We start from the raw sequence: 18663 nt of genomic DNA on the forward strand, positions 1-18663 counted from the left end.
TTTGGTTGTTTTTACACTTTCTGCGTTCCCATAAGGTTGGGGTCACACAGGGCGCAAATCTCGCGGAATGACCGCATGGAAATGCTGTGAGATTTCCGCAGCAGAAATGCAGCTTTAATATCCACGCCAAACGCCGCCTGCGTTCTGCTGTGGCCGTCTATCCCCATAGAGAGGAGAGAGGCCGCAGCGGAGACGGCGCTAAAATTGACCTGTCGCGGCTTTGATTTCTGCGGCGTTTCAGTGCGGTTTGGCGCAGCGTTTGGATGGGATTTTTGCAGATCTCGCCCATTTTGCTGCTTTATCCCGGGATAATAATTGCCAGCAGATTTCCGTGCAGAATGTCCGCCCCGTGTGAACCGGCCTAAGACCCCCGCAGCGGTGAACTGCTCTGCACTGCGGATGGACCCGACGGCTCGCTGTCGCACATGCGCAGTACAGATTTTTCTTTGTTCCTTGCGGACGGGCTGCGGGTCGGACGATTTTCATTGACTTCGTCAGTATTAGTATATAGTATATATCAGTAGTTCTGCATGTTGCTTCCTATTAACCGGCGTCCGTACGCTTGAGGCCGCTCTCACATGCAGTCAGAAAGCGTCGCTCTAAATCGCAGCGTTTTTACCACGATTTTCAGCGGCGTTTTGACTGCTTTTTTAACGCATTGTGATGAGGTGCAGTAAAAAGCGCTAAACACCCAGCGCCCGAAAATCGCGTTTCTAAGCTCATGTTTGCGATGCCCCATTGACATGAATGGCAGCGTTGTTGCGCGGTTAGCGTGGAGCTCGGGACGCTGTGCTAATCGCGGGAAAACGCGTTGTGTGGGAGAGTGGCCTTAAGCAGGAGCGGAAAGAATGCTGCAAGCGCCTCCTGTACGTCATTACAATGGCGCTGCGGACAATGGGTTGGCAGCGGTCCCGACCTGCAATTTAACCCTAAGGGCTCCTGCACACGGGCGATCTTGCACCCAGTACGGCTCGCACAAACTGCAGACAATGGAACCCATTGATTTCAATGCGTCCCTTACGTCGGGCGTAAAAATACGCGACATGTTCTATTTTTGTGCGCACCACGCGAAACTGGTAGTGTGCGATTTTGCAGTGTTAATTGCAAACGCCGGGGACTAATTAGGCTGCTGAGTCGGTTCAAAACGATGTGAACGGGCCCGGAAACGCCAAAATGTGCAGGAGAATGCGTGGGAGCGCGTACGAAAGCACATGATCATGCTCCATTCAGAGCGCAATCATGTCATCCTCTTTGGCGCGTATTTACACATACGCTCGTGTGCAGCAGCCCTGAATGGAGCGCCGTCAGGTGCTTTCGTGCGTCTTTACTCGCATTTTACTGCACTTTTTTAAAGCGGCTGAGCAGCCTAATGAGCCCCGGTGTTGTCAATCATGCAGTTACATGCGCAATTTACACTCCTATGATGCTTTGGGCGCGCAAAACCGAGCGTGACGCAATTTTTTTTTACCCTGATGAAAATGCAGGTGAAAAAACACGTGATGCTCTATTTTTGTGCGCGATTTAGCGGTGTTAATTGCCATCACCGGGGACTAATTAGGCTGTGAACCGGCCTGGCAGCGCAAAAGAAGTTCCGCTAAATACGCGGGCACATACGCAAAACCACATAATAGCGCTCCACTCAGGCATATCTACGCATCCGCTCGTCTGCAGGAGCCCTTCTGGGTGAGTCCCACAACGCCGGCTTCGCACGGACCTGCTTGCTTGGCCAGAGAATAGAACTCGCTGATGTTTATGGGTTTCTTCACATTCTCCGTATTTTGCGCACAAAACCACCACAACATATTGTATCTTTCTACACTTTTGCGCACCCAAGTCCCCGTAGAACTCAAAGGGGGATGCGTGCAACACGCGAGGAGATGCATGATACGCTGCTTAATTCCGGCAATGGCCCAACACGTTTGGAACTCGTTAGACTAATTAGCTATTTCAATTGTCGCATCTTTGTTTGTCACGCGCAAATGAACATGTCGGGCACAAAAAGTACAGTAAAATTCGCCGACGCGCACGTAAAGAAGCATCGTTCATTTTGCAAATACGCAGCGCTCAGGCGAGTGCAGAAGCGCATACGCCCGCGTAAAGCCACCATGGGGCCCGCGGCACACGGATGGATTTGCTTGCACATTTGCGCATGGAAATGTTGCCAGCGGAAAATGGAGCCCGTTGATTTCAGTGCGTTCGCTCACATGCTTTTTGCGGGCGCTTTTTAGTCGTGTAAAAACCAACGCAGCTCTGGCGCAGAGTCTGAGCGGGCCAAGATGGAGGAAAAACCCTGATCATGTGCCACTGCAATCCGTATTGGCGGGCGTAGTCACATATGCGGCCATCTGTTTTTGCGCTCAGGTCGGGCTCGCATGAGTGGATTTGCGCAGCGTATACACAGCAAGTAGAACCCATTGATTTAATGGGTTGATTTACATGAGCGTATCTTCTCACGCGATGTGCGACTGCGTGAAATAAATACGCGGTGTGACCTAACTTGGTGCGTATCTGCGCACTGCAAGAGCCACTGACATCAATGGGTTTACGTGAATACGCACGACATGAGCGGAAGCCTCTGGGGCGCGAACACACAAATACTCGCAAGCGTGGGCGAAATGTGCCGCAATAGGCACTTTTTGGTCCTGCAGTATATTTGCACGGCCAAGACACGCTGACGCCCGTGTGAACTCGGCCTTGAACCTGCGGTCTCTGCCTGCGATGTTGATGCGCTCTGCAAGAATTACGCATCGCCGCACTTGTGAGTTTTATCAATAGTAAAGATAGAAAAATTGCATGTGCGCGGGAGGCGTGTCTACTGCTGCCATGGGAACGGGCGATTCTTGGATCAGACGCACCCAAGACCACGATGTGCTGCGATATTTCTTTATCTTGGACAGTCGGGGGTTAAACAGGCACACTTTTTAGCTGAGGTTTTTGTCTGCGTGGAAAACCGTGACAAAGCGACGCCATTTGATTTTATTGGTTCTGTCCTTGTCGGCGGTTTTCTTGTGCGCAATTCCTACACGCAAGAGAAAATATCATTTAGTTTTTCTTTTGTGCGCGCAAACCCAGAAAAAGACGCAGTCTTCTAACGTGCGCGCGTCCGGATACGCTCTGTGGCGGTGAGCGTTTATGCGCTGTCTGTTTTGTCCATTAGTGTGAGAGATCGCTCATGTGAATAAGCCCATTCATACGATTGGACAGAAGTCATGCAGGAATATCGGCCGTGCGAATACGGCCTCAGTGGCGCTCGTGTACCGGCGCCCTACCAGCTCTCTTCCTGCATCCGGGTGTTTCTGGTGCTCAGGAGACTCCATAATGATGTGGTCGGTCGGTGGTCTCGGCCCGCTGTCTGCCGCCACGTGGACGCCGAGCTGCTGTCATTTGTTTATGAGGTCGTATTTGTGTAGCGCTTTGTGCGCGCAAAACTAGCACACGTAATACGCAGTGTACAGAAGCCGATGAGTACAGTGAGGCTGTTTACATATATTGCGTGCGCACCTTCCATTTGGGTGAAAACGTACGCAGAATTCTCTATTTTCCTGCACATTTGAATGAATTTCGCTAAGCGCCCATCTCAGTGACGGGGAGCGCGGTTGTGTACAGTAAGATGTAAATGTGATTCCGCTCGTCAGGCCTGAAGTCCGATTTACATGGGCGAATATGATTTCAGTCAGTGAAAAACGTGTTTCCCACGAGTGTTCGCGCGGTTGACAGGTATTTTTGCGTCTTGTGAGTCATCCGAACGTATTCTGTTTGGTGTGTAACAAAAAAAACGGAAAGGTTAAAGCTAATAAAATGGCAGCCCAGGAGGGGCTCGGACCGCCGCCAGACCCTCACAAGTGCATCAATACTTTTGCGCACGTGACGGCCCGACTCCCCCCCCCTTCTGTATGGGGGTTATTTCCATTTTTCTTGCCCAGCTGTAGGCCTTTGCATTTCTCCGTTACGCTGGGTTCACACGGCTGAGTTTGCCATGTATTATGCGAGCAAAATTTGCGCACGTGATACACCGTGAATACAACCCAATGATTTCAATAAGTCCATTCAAATGAGCGCATTTTTTTACGCCACGTGTGAACGCATGAAGAAAGACGCGATGTCTTCTGTCTTGGGGCCGCCTCGCCATGCGTCTGTGTAAAACACTGTGTATAATGCAGCTTTTACCGCTGTGCAGGCGTATCTCATGCACGCCGTTGTGCGCAGTCGGAGGCCTCTGTCACACGAGCGGAGGAGGTGCGTCATAAAATCATGGGCTCCTTCAGGCGAAGGATTTTTTGACTGGCCAAAAAAATCACGCATCAAAAGATAGGGCATGGCCCGTTATTTTTTTGCCGCCATGATTTCTCCCCGCCATAAGATGGGGCGTGAGAGGACATGCCTTTTTTTTTTTTTTTACCATCACAGCGCCGGCTGCTCCTTAGACTCCTATGGGAGCGGGCCGGCAAGGGGAGGGAGTTTAACATCCCCGCAGGGTTTCCCTTCATCTCTGGGCGGCGGCATCCATTAAACACGTGGAGAATAGCCCTATTTTTCGTTCATGCGACTCCTATAGCCACGATTTTGTAGCGCAGCTATTGGAGCGCTAATATGCTGTTCGTGTGAGCGAGGCCTGGGTTGTTTTTATTTTGCACTCTGTTGCTTAGCGGCGTTGCGTATAAATGCAGCACATGTCCAATGTTTTTTACGCGCCCATAGAGCACCATCGTGCGTAATAGGTGGTAAAATAGAACATGCTGCGCTTTTTTACACAATAAAGAAATGCCAGTCTGGGTGGGTTAATGAGAACCGCTGCCCTGTAATTGACGCCATTCGCCGCGTATTACTCCGGAGGGATGCTCCGCCATAAGTGCAATTGGGCTGTGCAAACGCTCATCAAAAAATGCGCTTACATCCGTGAGAAGGACCTCTTCGTCTGGGTCACACGGGCATAAGCGCATTTCTGCATGTCTGCCATGTATGTGTGGACCAAAGCGTTTAGGCCGGTATATTGCTCCAGCGTGACTTTGTACGCACCAGTAGCCACGTGTTTGCGCACACAAATACATACAAAATCACACTGATTTTGCGCGTAGTGGCGCCACAAGCATGCAGCTTTTCTGCGTATGGCATCCGCATTTACGTAAGACCATGGATCATTGACTGCATATCAATCAGCTCTATTCAGTGTTTTATGTGCGCAATTCTGCATGCATAACACGCATCCCAAATCGGGCCGCGTGAAGCGCTTAGTTACCGTCCTGTTAGCCGCCGCCCGCTGCTCCAGCTTGTGCGCCTCTTTTGGAATCCTCTGTTCTGTAGCGTTCGCCATCCATCTTATTCCTTTCTTCTGTTACAGCTGTAAAGACGCCTCGCGAGCCGCTGCAGCGCCATGGGTAAGCCTGAACACGTGTCATGCGTGTAGTATGTGGTTATTTTGCAGCCATAGATGTCACTTTTATCTTTGCTTTAAGCAGACGCTTCCGTAAGCGGCGTTCACGCAGGGCGCTACTTGTTGCAGTTTTCAACCCGCAAATTAATAATCGCATAAAAAACACACATTTTTTAAAAATGCGTTCTATACTTGGAGTTAATAAACCGCAACAAAAAACGGAATGTGTGAACGCAGCCTTAGGGCTCCTACACGAGCATATTTGTATATACGTATGTGAAAGGATGATTGCGCACTGATATCAGGCAAAAAAATTCACAACATGCTCTATTTTTGTGTGCGCCCAATGCTCACTAAGCTTTTATGGGGTAGGAGGGGTGAAGCACACCCCGTCAGTAACTGCGCAATTTTACAAACAGTGGGCACTAATTGGGCTGCTGAGCAGGTTCAAAATGTTGTGAATGGACCAGGATGCGCAAAAATGTAGAGTAAAATGCGCGGGGAAAGTATATGATCACGCTCCATTTAGAGAGCAATCGCGTCATCCTCTCGCGAACGTATCTATGCATACGCTCGTGTGCAGGAGCGCATTTTGCTGTAATTTTTGCTGGGCCCGTTCACATTGGCGCGGAATACACCCATGCCATTTTATTCTAACCGGCTAATTAGTCCCCAGTGTTCTCAATTAAAACCGGAAAATCGTATAGTTGCGTACACAATTTTGTGCGGACATGGCCTGTCCCCCGGATTGGTTATCAATAGTAGATCAGTAGGGGTCTATCGCCTGGGACCCCCACTGATCGGCACGCTCATGCAGTGAGTTGATTTCTGCAGTAAAGGGACAGCTCTGTTCTTACTGAAGTGGTGCGTCTTCATATAGCAAGTAAAGTTCACATTCATTTCAATGGGAACTTTGCCTGCAATACCAATCCTGGCCACTGCATTAAGAATGGAGCTGTCTGCTTTCTGCAGAAATCAGTCCAGTGATCGGCGTGGATCCGGTTGTGCAGGTCTACTATTGATGGCCTCTCCTGAGGATAGGACAGAAGTCATTTACAACTGTACACCCCCTTTAACTCTGCAGCTTTTACAAGAGTATATACTGTATGTGTATGTATCTAGTATAGTTATTTATATATATTAATATATTATTATTATTTTTTTTTTCCCAGATTTCTTCCAGCGAGCGCCGCCGTTCCTGATCCAGCTACAGAATATTTTGAGAAAATACCCGGACGGAGGACAAATACTTAAAGTATGATCATACTTCTCCCCTTGTTTGCCCTAAGACTATACCATGTGCCCTTTAAAGGGGTTCTCCATTCTGCGCTGCATGTTACCGGCTTTATTTATTTAGAATAGGAAATCGTACAATTTTCTAATACGCTCGTATTTAAAATCCTGTTTGCGGCCCTTTCTTACACCAGTACAGCGCCCCCTATCTGCACAGTGGAATGGTATAGTCCATGGACAGATCTGTCAGTCATGTGACTCGGCAAGCATGTCATGTGACTCCTGGTGTTATTGGACACTGATGAGATTTCTGAGCAGCAGCAGCGCCACCTGCAGGGTCGGGTCTGTCAGTGGAGAGGCTGTAAAGAGGAACGTTGTTGGAAGCCTGGAAGATGGTTGTTTCATCTCTAAATACTGATTTATGCCGGAAGGAACGGAGATTTGTTCCTACAGCGCATCAGAGGGCGGCAGGAACAGGAAGCTGGAAACAAGCGCACTTCTCTTCCACTTATTTTACTGGCGATCGAGTAGAGAAATATTCCAAACACACAGATGATATCAAAGTACAAACGACTATCTGTCCGTGAGTGACTGAGTTACATGCTCCGCCCCTGATCACATGATGATGTCATCACAGGTCCTGCAATGAGTTACGTGCTGATGTCATTCACTATATCCTAGTATAAGGCCTCCTTCCCACGAACGGATTTCCGCCGCGTAATTCGCGGCGAAAATCCGCTGCGTTGCACGCAGCTATTAGGTTCTATTGAACCTAATAGCTCCATGCTCACGATGCGTAATTCCACCGCGGAATTACGCACCGCGATTTCTCCCGTCCTCACCCGCAGCATGCTCTATTTTCTGCGGGTGAGGACGGGCTGTACGCACTGACGGCTTCCATTGCAGTCAATGGAAGCCGTCCATTCACGCTATCTCCCGCTGTAACCAGCGGGAGATAGCGTGAAAAAACGCTTTCCCGCCCACCGCCGAGCGTCATATGACGCCAAATGACGCGGTCCGGCCGCGTCACGTGACACGGCTGGTGACGCGAGAGCGGTGGGCGGTGACGAGCGGTGACGCGGCGGTGGTGGGCGGGGAAGCGATTTCACGCTATCTCCCGCAGGTAAGTATAGGGGCTCTGGGGGGCGCCGTGACGGGCTTCACAGCGGAATATTACGCTGCGGAGCCCGTCACGCTCGTGGGAAGGAGGCCTTAGAGGTGCAAAAGCAGAAACACTGATACCATAATTACTAGTAAAATCCTACTGGTCAAAATGCACCAAGAAGCTCCCTCTAACTAGATAGAACACTGTGCGTCACAAGGAGCCACCCCACCCATTCTCTCTCACACGGTGTGTCACAAGGAGCTAACCCCCTTCTCTCTCACATGATGCGTCACGAGGAGCCCCGCTCCTTCTCTCTCTCACGCGGTGCGTCATGAAGAGTCTCTCGCCCTCCCTCGCCCCTTCTCTCTCTCTCTCCCCTTCTTCCCCCGTCACGAGCAGCCCCGCCCCTTCTCTCTCTCTCTCCCCCCCCTCTCCCCCGTCACGAGCAGCCCCGCCCCTTCTCTCTCTCTCCCCCTCTCCCCCCCATCACGAGCAGCCCCGCCCCTTCTCTCTCTCTCTCCCCCCATCGCGAGCAGCCCCGCCCCTTCTCTCTCTCTCCCCCTCTCCCCCCCATCACGAGCAGCCCCGCCCTTTCTCTCTCCCCCTCTCCCCCCCATCACGAGCAGCCCCGCCCCTTCTCACTCTCTCCCCCTCTCCCCCCCATCACGAGCAGCCCCGCCCCTTCTCTCTCTCCCCCTCTCCCCCCCATCGCGAGCAGCCCCGCCCCTTCTCTCTCTCTCCCCCTCTCCCCCCCATCGCGAGCAGCCCCGCCCCTTCTCTCTCTCCCCCTCTCCCCCCCATCACGAGCAGCCCCGCCCCTTCTCACTCTCTCCCCCTCTCCCCCCCATCACGAGCAGCCCCGCCCCTTCTCTCTCTCTCCCCCCCATCACGAGCAGCCCCGCCCCTTCTCTCTCTCTCCCCCCCCATCACGAGCAGCCCCGCCCCTTCTCTCTCTCTCTCTCTCTCTCTCCCCCCATCACGAGGAGCCCCGCCCCTTCTCTCTCTCTCTCCCCCTCTCACCCCCCCATCACGAGCAGCCCCGCCCCTTCTCTCTCTCTCCCCCCCCATCACGAGCAGCCCCGCCCCTTCTCTCTCTCTCCCCCCCCATCACGAGCAGCCCCGCCCCTTCTCTCTCTCTCCCCCCCCCATCACGAGCAGCCCCGCCCCTTCTCTCTCTCTCCCCCCCCCATCACGAGCAGCCCCGCCCCTTCTCTCTCTCTCCCCCCCCCATCACGAGCAGCCCCGCCCCTTCTCTCTCTCTCTCCCCCCATCACGAGGAGGCCCGCCCCTTCTCTCTCTCTCTCCCCCTCTCACCCCCCCATCACGAGGAGCCCTGCCCCTTCTCCCTCTCTCTTTCTGCACAATGTAAGGCACTGTCTGTTTCCAGTCATAAAATGGCTAAAAGTGGGACAGCCCCTTTTAAGGTCCTTAAACATACACAAGTCCACCCATGTACAGACAAGTATATCAAAGGGGTTTAATGCTCTTACAAGTACTGCAGAGTGAATCCCATTCACTTTATTAGCCTGCAGTACCAACCTGGGCCACTGTGCTGTGTATGGAGCTGTCTGCTTCCTGCAGCAAACCAGCTAGAAGTGCAACAACCTCTTTAAAATGCATCACCTCATCACTGGCTTTTTGTCGTGTTCCGCGTTCTGGCGGAGGGTTGAGGACTTTACGTCTTCCTGTTTTCTCTGAATTTGCTGTAATTGAATAATATGCGCAGAAATGATTCCGTAATGTATTTTGCCGTCTTCAGGAGCTGATACAGAACGCCGACGACGCCAAGGCCAGCCAAGTCATCTTTGTTCATGATGAAAGGGAACATGGCAGAGAAGCTCTACGTGCCAAAGACCAGCATGTCATCCGAGGTAAGTAAGGGCAGCCAGACGCACGGGTCATGCCGGCGGGTCAGCAGGATCAACGGGCATTGGATTTATGGCTGGTGCATCCGTTATGGGCCGGGATGTGGAGAGGAAGCAAGAGTGGCCAGGTGGTATAGTAGACCTACCGGACGCCGGGGTGCTGCTTGACCCGTAACTTTTGCTGCGCGGCTTTATTTCCGCCCAGGATGCATCGGGCGGTTCACTTCTAGCCCAGGGCTGCGCAGGCACTCTGGGGGAAACCTATTACAGGGGATTCCAGGGAAATACTACTGATGAGCTTTCCTCGGGATAGGTCACCAATAATTGATTGGCCGGGAACCACCAATCAGGAGCCAAGGCGATCAACTGATGAGGCACTTGCTGTCAGCACTGCAATGCACAAGGGTCAGGGAGGAAGCCAGTGTGCTGTCCCCGTGTAGTGGCCGGCGCTTGTAACTGCAGGCGCAGCTCTCTTTGAAATCAATGGGACCCCAGCCTACAATTACGAGCGCCGGCCTCTATACGGGTCGGGGCAGTGGTTTTGAATTCAGAAAGGAATCGGCAACGAGTGCAGTGATTGGTGCAGGGTAGCGGCATGTGAAAGATGAGCCTGGCATTCAGAAGGAGTGAGCTGTGAATTAGACTAATTGGTTGAAGACGGAGCGGTAAGCTCAAAGCGTGAACTTACTGTGGAGGAAATCTGCTGAATGGAGAATTTCCTGTATATATGTTGAGTACGATGCTGCAGAATATCGGTTTGAGTCTTGTTCAAATGGATGCCACCACCTGCATCTGCAGGCCTGGAGAATAGGGGGCGCTACTTCATCCAGGTCAGGAGGGAACAGACTGGAGACTGTCGGGTTGAAGTAAGAGCTCTATACATGGAATGACCCGTTGGGTGCAGATGCCCGGCAGGTAGTACCAGCCATAATGCACAGGAACGAGCATCACTCAGTGAATGGAGGCGGGGCGTCTGGGCACTGTAGCGGCCCACCTACCTTGATTCACAGTAAACAGGCAGTCGTTGATCGTGATACCGCCTGTTCACACGGACCGAACCCGTTCAGGCGGGGCATACAAATACATTGAGCGATAATTGTTCAGATTCCCGCTGGATGCCAGACTATGAACCATTTATTGGCCCGGGTAAAAGGGCTCTTGGTCTCAGAGTGCTGACAGCATGCAGGGGTCAAGGTGAGGGGCCGGTCCTGAAGTCTGGAGATGGCTGCGCCCCGAGAGCTGGAGGGGGTTGTTACAGGGAATCTATCAGTCGCGTATCCCCATCTACTAATATCAGCGGTTGGCTTTATGATCTGTACCTCTGTGGCCCCAAACTGGCGTTTACAAACATCTTGCACCATATGCTGATTGGGTACAAACAGTCCGATGGGCGGTCCTCTCCTTGGGATTTGCCCCGGGCTCCTCTTCTTCCATCCAACCCATTTGCAGCTGAGGACATCTCTAGCTTCCTTTGGCTGGACACTGACTCCATATGCATGCGCCAATCTGAAAGTGATGCCCGCTGGTAGGTTGTGTGATGGCGCAGCGATGACAGACAGAGACAAAGGCAGCGCGCTTTTTTATTTATTTTATGTTTTTATAAATCCAAACTTTAAATACCGTGATTCCACCCCAGAGGAGGGTTCTGGTTTGTTACAGTTATGTATTAACATGATATCGACTCTCTTAAAGCGACAGTACCAGATTACTCATTATGTGTTCTATGACTTATGACACGTAATGCATTGGTTCATGCATATCGCTTTCGTATCTCCTTCTGATCACAGCAGCAAGACACCTGACCATTTACACAAATTTGTGGCGTAACCATTACATGTGTGCAGGTCCCGACCTCTTGTGCCCCGTGGGAGCTACGTCCTTTCACACAGAGCACCACCATGTCGTAGACTATAATAGTTCAGTCATCGCCTCACATCAGTCCTCAGCTGTCTCCTCCGAACCCGGCGCCTTGCATTACATTCTCTTACATGGCATAGCAAACGGGTAACATAACCTCACACTGCGCCATAACCATAGAGCACTGCACTAACGCAACGATTACCCTGCAAGGCCCGGGCCAGACTCACACCCATATGTTAGCGATAACCGTCTCCAAGCATCCATGACCTTTTATAAGGTCCCTGCTATCCCCAGAACCTTCCAACAGCTTCTAGAGGGGGAGGGGGCTGGGACTGAGCAACATCATGAAGGGGGCGGGGCTTCCTCCTAGCGCTTCACAGTTCTTCTGTTGACCCCCACCTACCCCCCCCCCCTTCCCCTTCCCACTGCAGAGGAGAGGGGCCTCTACCTGGTGCCCTGAGCACCTCTGATAGCTCCCCCCTCTGTCTAGCTGGATCTCAGGCCAGAGGGGCGGAGCTTAGCACAGCAAATCTGCTGCGTATCACAGTGGCTGCATGCTGTGTAAGTAGAAATGTAGCAGCCCTACCCCCTTACACATGCACTGTGTCCAGCATGCACCGCATCCCTTGAACTTGAGTCATTGTGCGTTCCAGAAATGGCGCGTGAGCAACACTTTGGATCGGTTTATGCGTGTGACATCAGAGTCTTAAGTCAAAGGAAGCAGTGATACAATGTAAATCTGACTTCAACACACAAATCGCTACAAGATAAAGTGTATCCTGATGTCTCGTCCGCTTTAAAGGTTCTCCTCCCAAAATCGGGTCTTCCTGGCCAACAGAATGTTTAACTCTTTCACCTACAGTTGTTCCTTTGTCTTAGTCTGATGTCTGTCTTTCTTGCAGGTCAGTCTCTGCTGGTCTACAACAACGAGATGTTTAGTGACCGGGACTGGGAAGGAATCCAGAGACCGGGAAATAGCATTAAACGCAAAGACCCCAACACTGTTGGCCGATTCGGACTGGGCTTCAACTCTGTATATCATATGACGGGTAAGTGTGCAATCTATTCCACGTGTGACTCAATCCGAGCCGGGTCGCCATTAATGGTGTTTGTATCTGTTATTTGTTCCGTTTCATGGATCCGATATCTTCTGCAAATGTGAAGATGGAACAATGCCCCTACAGACGGGCTGTTTGGGGTGATTGGCCCTCATCAGGGCAGATTGGGTTTCTGGCCTCTCACTAGCTGCGTCAGGAACCTACTGTACACTGAAGGGCAAAAACACAGAAACGGTCTGTCTGTACACGGCTTTAGCGCATATTCCCAGTCATTGTTACAAGGCTTGTTAAAATGCCTGACTTACAAGAATGCTGACTTCCAATAGGTGGCGCTGCAGAGGTATTGTTCCATCTTCTCATTTGCATATTTCCCAGAGGAGCATGCATGGCCTTGTAAGTCTCCTAGATACTCTCCCTAAGGAGACCCAGTTGTCTTCTCTACATGCTCAGAAGGAAACGAGAAAAGATATATTTAGACTAATAAGCTGATCATTAAGATGGGCGTCAGGGGCTCATGTCTCCATTTTTTTGACCTATCCATAAAATAAAAAAAACCTAAAAACTTTAGTCTAGGTTTACTCGGCGCTAACACTTTCAATCTTTGAGCTCCATCCTGGGAGCTGAACAGTGCTAAAACTGAAAGTGTTAGTCAGCATATGTCGTCCCAAAACTCTCCGGAGGGCACTCATTGACTATAATGGGACCCATTCAGTTTGTGGCATGTTGCCTAGAATTTTCCTGGATGAATTATGTTGCCCTATTTCATCTGGGATTTTGGGCCAGAGGGGCCCCTGGGTGGTGTTGGGGCCCTCTCCTATGTTTGCGGGTAGGAGCTTGCCCGTTTACGACCCTGACTCCTTCTTGCTGATGAGTACCGCCAGTGGTAGGGAGGAACTTCCCCCAGAGTGTGTCAATGGGGAATCGTCCCACGGGTTTGATTTAAAGCCTGAAGCGGGAGTGAAAGGGGCTTTTGTGGCATAATAAACTGCGGAGCTGCCATGATGCTGCAACCGTTTATTGTAACAATCCAACAAGATCTTCTGAGATATCGGAGGTTAAACCGTTCACAACGTAATAACTAGAATTCCTCACCTTCGTTATTCAGAACGGTCTCTTAAGTTTACAATAATCGTCCGGGAAATCAGGAGCAATCGAGCATAGACAGGCCCACAGAGAGACCGGGCGGACTCCAGTCCGTGTTATCCACAGCACTCTAGCATAGACAGGCCCACAGAGAGACCGGGCGGACGCTAGTCCATGTTATCCACAACACTCGAGCATAGACAGGCCCACAGAGACCGGGCGGACGCTAGTCCATGTTATCCACAGCACTCGAGCATAGACAGGCCCACAGAGACAGGGCGGACGCTAGTCCGTTATCCACAACACTCGAGCATAGACAGGCCCACAGAGACAGGGCAGACGCTAGTCCGTTATCCACAGCACTCTAGCATAGACAGGCCCACAAAGAGACAGGGCGGACGCTAGTCCATGTTATCCACTTACTCCAGCTATGGGTCCAAAATCTTCCAGCAGCCCCTCTGTGTTGCTGTAGGCAAATGTGAACAAGGTCTGCAGATTTGCACTCACATGGGTGATTGAATTGAGTCCCTATAACAAGTCCCCAGCATCGAGGATGTGATATACATGCTCGCAGTTACAGCGTCAGAGCATGTGGGTAGTCACAAGCTGAAAGTCTGTTGATCCCGAAGGTTTGGGCATACCCCTGAACTTGCACATTTTCTACTTTAGCGCCCTCTTACAGGCCGTAGGCCAGACAGCTATAGGTCATGCAAGAGGGGCTGTTACAGAACCCAACTGGCAGCCGCATCCTCACTGCAACAACTTCTGGTGTGAACTACGCCACACCCAGAGCCAGTGCACCTCTCTATAGGGCCGGAGTCCTCCTGACGCCCCATGTGAATCACCACAGCCAATTACAGCACAGACTTCAAACGGTTACTAGGCTCCTGGAGGTCCCACTTATGCAACAAATACAGATACAATTGTAAGCAGGAATACTGAAGGAACACAACAGGCATTGTACTTCACACTGTGAAAAATACTGCGAGCCGTTGCTTACCAACCCATCTGTATATCCCTTACATGAACGGAGTTTCCGTTTATCCCAATTTGGCATCCTCTTTTTCAATTCATTCATAGTATTGTAGAAAAATCTGTTAACCCTTTCCAATCCACTGTCTGATGTCTGAAGACATTCTGATTTGAAGGCTGCACAGCTCCGATGTCTGAAGACATCCGGCAGGGTATTCTTACTGTATATTACTGGCCACTATGTTGTCGCGGGGCCTCTCCCATAATACCGCAGTACTGGCTCTAGCCAGCAGCTGGCACCATTGTATAATGGCAGAAAGAGAAAAACCCCTAGGAAACCCTGAATCCAAAATTGGATTGCAAAGGGTTAATAGTGGAATGCAAATGTGAAAACCGTCTAATTGAGATGTTCTCCCCGCTATATGCTGCAAATATCTCATCTGTGGTTTTGTCATACAGATTATCCAGCCATCTTCAGTGGAAAGAATATCGGTATTCTGGATCCACAAGAAAACATATTCCACAGAGGAGGTCGATTATGGAACATCGAGAAGAAAGATCACGTCTCCGAAGACTTAAAGGACCAATTTCAGACATTTAAAGGTGTCTTGGAGGCCCTCGGTCTAGGCACTTGGGAGGAAATCCTTGATTCCGGCTGTTTTGAAGGAACTCTCTTCTGCTTCCCTCTTCGACTCTGCCCATCCGAGATATCTGATAACATATACTGTGCAGAAAGGGTTGAAGAACTCTTTGAGTCTTTCATGAGAGACGCTAAGATTGCCCTTCTTTTCCTTCGCCATGTTACTAGAATTTCCTTGAAGAAAATTGGAAAAGATGGAAAGATGAAAACTCTTCTCACTGTTGATGCATCTTCGAAAGAATTACTGGACACTGAATCGGCTGGAATGGCCATCCAAACCGTTCGCAAAGTTATTTCAACTAAGTACATGGATAACCGAGTGGAAGAATGTGAGTGGCTGGTGACGACCAGCAGAGATCAAGGGAATCTGTTTCCAGAACTGATTGAGCTGAGCAACAAGTTGTGCAACTTGCCTGTTCTTGACCTGGCGTACCCATTATCCAAGCAGAATATGGATTTATTCGGAGGCCGCCTACATTGCATTCTCCCACTTCCAGACAAAGACGAAAACCAAACTGGACTTCCATGCCTCATCAATGGATGTTTTGATCTTACTGACGATAGGAGGAGCTTGAAGTGGCCAGAAACTGACCAACAGCATGATGAAGGTGCGAAATGGAACCAGATCTTGGTAGAAAAAGTCTTGCCTTTAGTTTACATGCAGGCAGTAAAAAATGGCGTGTCTTTAGTAAAGACGTCAAAAATGACACTAGACGAGGCGTACGGGATCTGGCCAGATCCTGAGAAAACTGCACATAAAGCCAGATGGCACGATGTAGTAAGACAGATTGCCCTGTGCCTTGTAGATGAGAGCGTACTGCAAACTATGGACGCAGCTCGGTGGATAACGGCAAGTGAAGCCGTTTTCTTGATGGTTGAAAACATGGAAATTCATAGTTGTTTGGAGGAGCTGCTTCTCCTTCTGAAAGTTCCTCTGGTTCAAGTTCCTGGTCATGTTTTTAAAATCCTTAAGATTGCCAAGAAGGCTGCTTCGAACTTGAACATTGTGTCTCCGAGGCATGTGAGAAAACTGCTACATACGGATAATTGGCTCCGATTTCCAGCTAAGAAGAAACTGTTGCTTCTGCGGTACATCATCAGCGATGGGCAGTATAAGGAGCTACTGAACCTGAAGCTTCTGCCGCTGTCTGATGGCTCGTTCACAGCCTTCCAGAATACGGGGTCTGATGGCCTTGTCTACATTGACAGCAAAGCGATTCCAAGGTGAGGTCTTCTGTTCACGTTTAATGGGGACATTCCTATATACAGTAAATGAAGCTTTACAGTCGGCCACACAGGCGGAATCCACGTTGGATTCTACCACCTCAGAATCTGTGGCTGGGTGGACATGCCACTGTATACCCACAGATCTGGATGCAGATTTAGCCTTTTTCAATGAGCAAGTACACATGTAGCTTTCCTATCTCAGAATATGCGTCAGGAAGTGTTATGTCTTTTTTTTTTTTTTTTTCTTTTACCCGTGCGTGGATTTCAAATCTACGTGTATTAACCTTATACACTATAGCATGGATCACCATTAGAAGTAATGAGATGTAGATTGTACACAAGAAGCCGTGCAAACATACCGTAAGGGGCGGTCCACACGTATCACAATGCTATGGATTTTCTGTGCCTATTTATGCATGGAAAATCCGCAATGTGTTTAAAGTACCGGCCTGCGGCGGATTTTTCCATTTCTTCTGCGGATTTCACCCTGTCGGTGTATTTTGGTAAAATCCACGGTGGAATATGATTCAGGTTTTGATGTGGATTCACCATTATTTACAAGGTAGAGTAAGATGTCAGATCCACATCAGAAAAATCAGTCGTGGAGCCGGGGGGGGGGGCAAAGATCGTGCGAACAACGTAAACGCAAATTGAATGAGACGTTCCACTAAAGTAACTTTCTTTCCCTTTTCTTAGAATCCTACTACCTGGGCTGGCACACAGATTTACTCCAGAGGATCTACCTGATGATCTGCACCTGTTCCTTGTGAATATTGGAAAGTCAAGTGAGTGCATCTATATGGTCTTCAGCCTCGAAGGGGTTTAAAGAAAAAAAAAGATTATGAGCCAATCTAACAAACCTTGCACTACTCCCCAGTTAGATGTCCAGCACAGCCATTCCGGTTCTGGTAACTTCAGTGCCGGAAGCTTCTGCTGTGGTCACGTGATCACTATTGCTAGTCACTGACTTCAGTGGTCATGCCATGAACGGCACGTGGCTGCTGAGGCCAGTAATTAGTTGCACCAGTAGTCAACAATAAATGGCAGGTGAGAGCTGCAGGAGCTTCTAGGACCAAAGCGGCGTCACCGGACCGATGGCTCGTCTACCCGGTGAGTGCTCTGCATGGTTTACTGTATCGTATGCGCCTTCTCTTGGCCACCTTTTTTTGAATGTCTCAGAAACCACTTTTAAGGCTCAGCTCACTCTTGATGGGGTTCCATTGAGGTTTATGTTGTTACTATAGGAATTGTCTTGCTGAAGTCTTATAGTTCCTCGTTACATTTCTTCTTCGCTCATCATACGATGTTGAGATGATCAGCTTTGAAAAACACATTCTATATGGGGCCACAGGCTGTTGAGGGTTTTGCGAGCTTGTTGCAGTATCGTATCGAACTTGGATCATGAGAAATTGCAGTCCTTAACAGAATTGTGAAAAGGTAAAGGGGTTGTCCCACGAAACAAACCTAACACCCATCCGCAGGATAAGTGATAAGTATCTGATCAGTACCTACTGATCACCAGAACGTGGGTCCCGAGTGTCCCGTGTGTGTGTGCACTGCTGCTCCATCTATTTCCATAGGATTGCTGGAGAGAGACACGTTTAAGCGCTCCTTTATCTCCAGCGGTCTTAGTGAAATTAATGGAGCGGTGGTGCGCATGTGCAACCATTGCTTCATTCATTCAGGGACTTTCCGACCCCCCCCCCCCCCCCCTTTTTCCTGATCCGCTGAGGTTCCAATGGTTAGAAGGCAACAATCTGCTACTTATCGCCTATCCTATAGATGTGGAATAACTTAATTTTGTTGGACAAACCCTTTAGGGCTAGGTATCATATAAAAACCTTTTAAATCAAAGGGGTTTTGTCACTACAGCAAAAAAAAATTAAACAGCTGGGCTCAGCAGAAAATAAAAAATAAACTATATTCGCCTGTTTTTTAGCCCCCTGGAGCTGAGCTGGAGCGGCTCCCTGGTGGGCATGTCTGATGGAAGTTAGGTGACCTCTGCAGCCATTTAGAGGCTGCAGCATCACCGTTCTGAACTCCTGGCATCAGTGCTCACATCCTTGGTGCCAGGAGTTTAGGACAGTGACTCTATAGCCTCTCATTGGCCAAAGTAGTCACCTGACTTCTGTCAGGCATACACACTGAGAGCTGGGACCACAGGAGCCCCAGGGGCTGAAGAGGAGTGATTATAGCCTATTTTCCATTTTATGCTGGGCCCAGCTGTTGGAAAATGTTATGTTGCAATG

General features: G+C 50.0%; 2 protein-coding genes across 2 annotated transcripts in view; one reads left to right on the forward strand and one right to left on the reverse strand.

Annotated features, from left to right (window-relative positions):
- LOC136631802 (membrane-spanning 4-domains subfamily A member 4A-like) overlaps positions 1 to 18663 on the reverse strand; it is a 452683-nt gene that overhangs the window by 9753 nt on the left and 424267 nt on the right. The window lies entirely within an intron of this gene.
- The window catches only part of LOC136631719 (sacsin-like), a 35597-nt gene that overhangs the window by 5768 nt on the left and 11166 nt on the right, over positions 1 to 18663 (forward strand). Inside the window, exons 2-6 of the mRNA XM_066606008.1 lie at positions 6544 to 6626; positions 9469 to 9580; positions 12337 to 12483; positions 15007 to 16411; positions 17111 to 17199. Of these exons, the coding sequence (XP_066462105.1) occupies positions 6544 to 6626; positions 9469 to 9580; positions 12337 to 12483; positions 15007 to 16411; positions 17111 to 17199 (1836 nt within the window). The remainder of the gene's footprint in view (positions 1 to 6543; positions 6627 to 9468; positions 9581 to 12336; positions 12484 to 15006; positions 16412 to 17110; positions 17200 to 18663) is intronic.

The sequence above is a fragment of the Eleutherodactylus coqui genome, chromosome 6 (genome assembly GCF_035609145.1).
Source record: "Eleutherodactylus coqui strain aEleCoq1 chromosome 6, aEleCoq1.hap1, whole genome shotgun sequence".
In the NCBI taxonomy this organism is placed as follows: Eukaryota; Metazoa; Chordata; class Amphibia; order Anura; family Eleutherodactylidae; genus Eleutherodactylus; species Eleutherodactylus coqui.